General features: G+C 37.0%; 1 protein-coding gene across 1 annotated transcript in view; it reads right to left on the reverse strand.

Moving 5' to 3' along the window:
* DTHD1 (death domain containing 1) overlaps positions 1-6,000 on the reverse strand; it is a 58,972-nt gene that overhangs the window by 18,711 nt on the left and 34,261 nt on the right. Inside the window, exons 7-8 of the mRNA XM_019628085.1 lie at positions 5,984-5,997; positions 4,714-4,958 (exon numbers count right to left, since the gene is read on the reverse strand). Coding sequence (XP_019483630.1) covers positions 4,714-4,958; positions 5,984-5,997 — 259 coding nt within the window. The remainder of the gene's footprint in view (positions 1-4,713; positions 4,959-5,983; positions 5,998-6,000) is intronic.

Consider the following 6,000-nt stretch of genomic DNA (forward strand, 5'->3'; position numbering starts at 1 on the left):
CAGGCGGGGGAACCTCTTAGTACAAAGACCTAAAGCAGATGCATGTGTGACAAACTCCAAGAACAGTAAGAGAGTCACTGTGGTTAGAGTTAAATAAGTGAAGAGGAGAAATGAAAACCAGAAGGTGCTAGAATCAGCAGGGGCCACGTTCATAAGAGTCTTGGAATGAAACCAGGAGCCATAGCAGGGTTTGGGGCAGAGGCAAGAGATGATTTGACTGATAGTTTGAAGGCTCACTCTGCCCTCTGAGATGAGAATAGTCAGTAGAAAGGCAAGGGAAGAATGAAAGCATACATACAGGAACAGTGCACATGTCTGGCCCATGGAATACGAGGGATTTTTGTCGAGTGAATTAATATATGAGTAATTGGATTATGGAGCTCAAGGATAAGATACATGGATAAGATCCTCACAAGCATGAAGTAATGGGTGGTATGTTTTCACATCTTTGGGAATCAGACTTAGTACATTAATATCACACCTTATATTTCTGTGTGTGTGAATATGTGTGTGTGTGTTTAGATCCATATACATACATATTTAGTGCTTGTTTTCTGTATGAAAAGCACTTTAAATTTTGACAAATGCCTTCACCTAATTTATGCTACACGTATAAATGAATACATAATGTAGTATTCACTAATGCCAACTTATAACAAGGCTACCAGTTCCAGTTCCAAAGAAAGAGCACATTCTAATACTGACAGCCTGAGGCTATTTTTTTGTTTGCTTTCTGTTTTTTAATTCTGAACTTTATGGAAGAAGTTTTTTCTTACAAAAATAAAGGTCACAGTTTCATTTCCCATGTATGTATGTTAGTTTGAAAGGAGGGGAAAGGTTTCTATAGCCACAGATTCTTTCTCAACCCCAACAAACTTCCTTGTAAAGACGTTGCGCATGGGAAGGGGCCAACAGAGTGAACCTGGAAAGCCCTATGCAAACCCATCTGGGAGAAGACAGAGGAGGTGGCGCCCTGGCAGTTTCATGTGTAAAAGGCAGCCAACATGTAAAATACACTAATTTTAACATGCCACTACAGTTTGAAGATTATCAGTGCCCAGGTTGGAAAATTTTAAGGGTTGAAGAAACTGCCTCATTCATCTCATCACTCACAAATAATTATCAAGCACATACTACATGTATAGTGGTGACACTCCAAATTGAACAGGATGATGATGGGCCTGCACAGTCAATTGTACATATTCCCATCTGGGGTAACTTTACTTTCAAGGACAGAAAATTTGCCCTTAGGTAAAACAAACAAACAAACAAAAAAGCTTACTTTTTTTTTTTTTTTTTAGCTGAGCCATCCTTCCACCTGTTGGCAGCTCAGCAGCAGCTCAGCTCGGGCAGGCAGCGAACCGCTGTTGCTCAGAGCTCAAACTCTTGAGCGAGCTCTTAACCAACTGAGCCACTAGGAAAAGCTTACATTTTAATGTATATAATATAAATATATATACAGTACATAGATAGACATACAGAATATCTATGATATTAAAATTTAATGGGGAAGGGTAGTTAGGAAAACTGATGTCTGAAAAGACTCCTTACCACAGCAAAAACAAACAAAAAAGATTGAGCAACATTTGTCTATTGGGAAGCAAGTGACTGTAATAAAATATGGTAACTACAGTGATAGGGAAAGTACAGGACGTTGAGGAAACACACACTTAGTACAGAGCAGGAGGTTAAGGAAGGCTTCCTGGAGGAAGCCACACCTCCTCAGAGCTGTGAGAGGTGGCCATGGGGAATGACTGGCAAGTGGGTGGGGAATGGTGGGAGAGAATCAGCGCAGAGGACGAGTTCATGCAAAGGACCTGGACAGTCACTAACACAGGCTTTTACTGAAGCAAATCTGTATAAATCCCTGAATTTCCTAGCTTGGCTAATTAATTCATGAAGCTAGGTAGGCCACAAAGGAAACACTACAAACTGAAAACTGAATTTTTGTCACCGTTGGGACCTCACGTCTGTCCTCTCCTACATTATGGCCTTTCTTTTCATTGTCTGTCGTCATCACAGTGAGGCCCTCAATACCTCCTGTCAGAGAATTCCAGTAGCATCCCTGATTTGTCTTCCTCTAGTCACTCCACAGCAGGAAGAGAGCAGAGCGACCGTAGGAAGTAATGTGCTACATTGAGCTATTAGGAGAGCAGCCCTGACGTGCCCTCTCTTTGCTCTCAAATCTTCATGTTGATCTAAATCAGCTCCTCAGTCTGCCAGGTAAGCGTTCATACAGTCAGGCTCTAAACCCCTGATCTAAGAGAGTTCAAGTTTTCCTTGAGGTTAATAGATTTTACACTTTTAGAATCTAACAAACATTGTAGACCTCCCCTCCTTCATCCAGTCACAAATATTTAGCGTGCCTACGATGTGCCAGGCACTGTTCCCATCACCAATGGTAGAGACAGGACAGGGCACACCATGTTCTTCACTCATGAGGCCTGCCTTCTCAAGGAGCAACGACATACAGAAAAGGAATGAACACAAATAAATAAATCTGATAATGTCCATGGTAAGTGTTATGAAGTAAGTTTTAAAAAGGGCAATGGGTTAAAGAGTGACTTTAGATAAGGAGATAGGGGCATAAAGATAGGGGATGATATCTGAGCTGAGGACTGGATGATAACCAGCTATGTGACTGAGGGAACACAGCCCCAAACATAGGACACAGCAAGTGCAAAGGCCTTAAGATGGAAATGAAAATGAACAGAGGAAAAACTGAGAGTGGGTATACACCAACATGGCGATACTGTTCTTAAAATATAATGTCCAGTGTCAGTTGCCTAACAGACTCTGCCACCCTACACATGCCTCCCAGGGTTTTCCCAAAACCAGTAAGTAAAGAATTAATATCTCTAAGGACCCTGCATTTCTACTTAAATGATGACTTTCAATTTGAACGACCAGAACCCATGTCCTATCATTTGTTAACTAAATCACAGTGTACATGAAATTGTCATACACCTTCAATGGTGGACCTGGATGTCCTAAAATCTATCCTGTGCCTCTGAGAATCCTTACTTCATCTTTTCATGAGGCAACGGCATACAATGGTTGCATAAGTGTGAAGCAGATTTTCTGGGTTTGAATCCAAGCTCTGACACTTACTCAATGATGGGACCATGGATAACTTGCCTAAAATGTCCATGACTCCGTTTCCTAATAAAAAGAGAACAAGGATAATGCCTCAAGATTTTTGAGAGGATTGAATGACATAATGTACATAAAGCAATTAAAAGGCTTTTGTACATTAGAAATTCTTACAGTGGTTATTATATGAATTATGAATTCTAGCAGGAATTCATAATGCCTATGCCTACACATTTAAATTCATCCCACTTCCTTATCCTAACATACTTTTTTCTTTGTTTTCAATGGCCAAATTTCTACTAACTGACAAGCTCAGATAAAATCCACAATCACCCTGAAGTATCTACTGATTTCAGCCTCTAGAAAAGCCAGTTCCCTCCTCTGAACAACTATTAGTACTACTGTTTAGACCATTAATTAGTTTCTGTCTAACAAAATGATTTGTGTACTTGTTTTCATCCTTTGCTAGGTTGTAAATCATTTAAAGCAGTACTGTCCCATAGAAATATAGTTTGAGACGTAACTAATTTTACTTTATTTATTTCACTTTATTTTATTTTTATTTGTTAGGCACATATTTTTAAAAACAGGTGAGACTAGATTAATTTTAATAATATATTTTATTTAACCCCATGACCAAAATATCATAATTTACTATGAAATTGATATACACACATCTTTAATGGAATATTTTATATTTTTTGTACTTAGTCTTTGAAATACAGCATGTGTTTTACACATACAGCACATCTCAATTCAGACGAGCCATCTTTCAGGTGTGTCATAGACACAAGTGGGTAGTGTCTACCATTCAGGATGGGGCAGATTTGGGGCTGGGTTACCCTCGACAGCTCTGTATTTATCATAATGGCTAGCATGGCGCATTCCCTACTGCACACGTTCAATCAATATCTGTCAAATTAATTACTAATTTATTTAAAATTGATACAAAATCTAAGCCCATGGAAAATATATTCCTGTTATTCATAACACAAAAAGAAAAAAAAATCAAAAAATAATTTTGGCACCTTTAAAGAATAAGTTTGTTCTTCCTCTGGAGTGCTAAAACAAATTTTCCAGTTATTTTCTCAATAAGAATATAGCTTAGAAGTACTAAGTCATGGATCACTAAAAGAAATAGTACATACAGGGCAATAAAATGATTTAGTGTGACATGTTTGGAGAAACAATTCAATCCTTCTTTCCAGATAAGAGTAAGAATTTGGATTAAAGTAATTAGCTCTTAAAACAAATGTGCAGGATTTGGTAAATATTGGTGAACATATTTTAATGTCATTTTCCTGTTCACCACATGAAATATACTCATTGTTTTCATAAATGATTTCCCAGTTACTCAGATGCAGTTACAGAAAACAAATGACATTATTTCCACAGTCATTAACAAGGTACTGTCAGGGTCAAATCAACTTGAATTATTCCTGTTAGAAAGTTGATCTGAAAGTGAAAATGCTGATATGTAAGCTACCCAATCCTTCCTTATCAACTCCATTTCTAGCTTTCCTTTTAACCTTAAGTAGTCATATGTCTGAACTTTTGATTGTAATAGGAAAGTATAAAAAATTAGCAAAATATGGTAATGAGGGAAGTGAAATAACTCACCTTTGGCAATCTCAATGGTAATTTGCAAACTGGAAACTGATAATGGTTTTCATTCAATATGAGGGATTGATCCAAGTTGTGGGCCACCTTTTCTTTAGGTACTTTATAAACGACGATGGTGCCCTTATAATAAGGGCAGCTATAGTTCCCAAATTCATCCACCTCTTTGATTTGGAGTTCCAGCCTGGGTTTTCTTTGTAAATGAAAAATAAGCTTGTAGTCTTTTCCATAATCCTTCCCATTGCCTAAGTAGAAGTAAAATGCATTTGTTACTCTTAAAATATACCACTTTGTCTAAATTTTTAAAAGTCCAAATAATCATATCATTTTTAAAATAACATTAAAGATTTTTTTATGTCATTGCCTCTTATCAAAATATATCCTGACAACGCAGCAATAGGCTTAGACTGTGTAGATTAATAAAAAGATATTTCATCTATAATTGGACTAGGGGGTCTCTGGCTGTTTCTACATCTAATAACTTTTTATTTTTTTGTTCTATTCCATTTTGTTATAACAAGAAACAATTGGAAATATTCAGATCTTTCTATATTTTAAATATTATTTTCATTTTTCAAGAATTTTCTTTTTTTCTTCCCCCTAACTATATCATATTGTACACTATCATGACCTCAGGATAATAGACATTTTAGAACTCTACTCTCCTATATGGGAGCCACTATTAAGATGTGACTTTTTCAATTTAATTAATTAAAATTTAATTCCTTGGTCACTCTAACCACATTTCAGATGTTCAATAGCCACTTTTGTGTAGTAGCTTCCTTACTAAGCAGTGCAGATATAAAACATTTCCACCATCACAGAAATAGGCAGTGCTGTTCTAGGACTTCCAAATGAAATAGTTACTTGATTCACGTTACTGAAGTTTCTATGAAAACCTGGTGAATTGTCCCAAAACAATGCTAAGTAGAAGTCTTCTCAACCGCTCACTGAAAGTAACAGAGCTTTAGTGAACTTTTAACCTTTCACCCATGGTGGGGGGAGGGGGGAGGATTGGTTACCATGGCAACACTATGGTAAAACAGACACTGCCATGTGTCCTAAGGCACATATCTGCACATATTAGCAAAATTGAAAAGTAAGTACAGTATAATGTAGCAGTTATGATATCTTTCTGGCATAAAGATATGGATCCAAGTTTAGCCTCTCCTATTTATTTACACTGTGATATTTATCCAGTTCTTTCACATCTCTGACCTTCTTAGAGCCTTAACTTCTTTATCTTTAAAATGGGAGAAATAAAACTTACCTCTTAGGATGGTTCTG

This window comes from Hipposideros armiger, unplaced genomic scaffold (genome assembly GCF_001890085.2).
Source record: "Hipposideros armiger isolate ML-2016 unplaced genomic scaffold, ASM189008v1 scaffold_747, whole genome shotgun sequence".
NCBI lineage: Eukaryota > Metazoa > Chordata > Mammalia > Chiroptera > Hipposideridae > Hipposideros > Hipposideros armiger.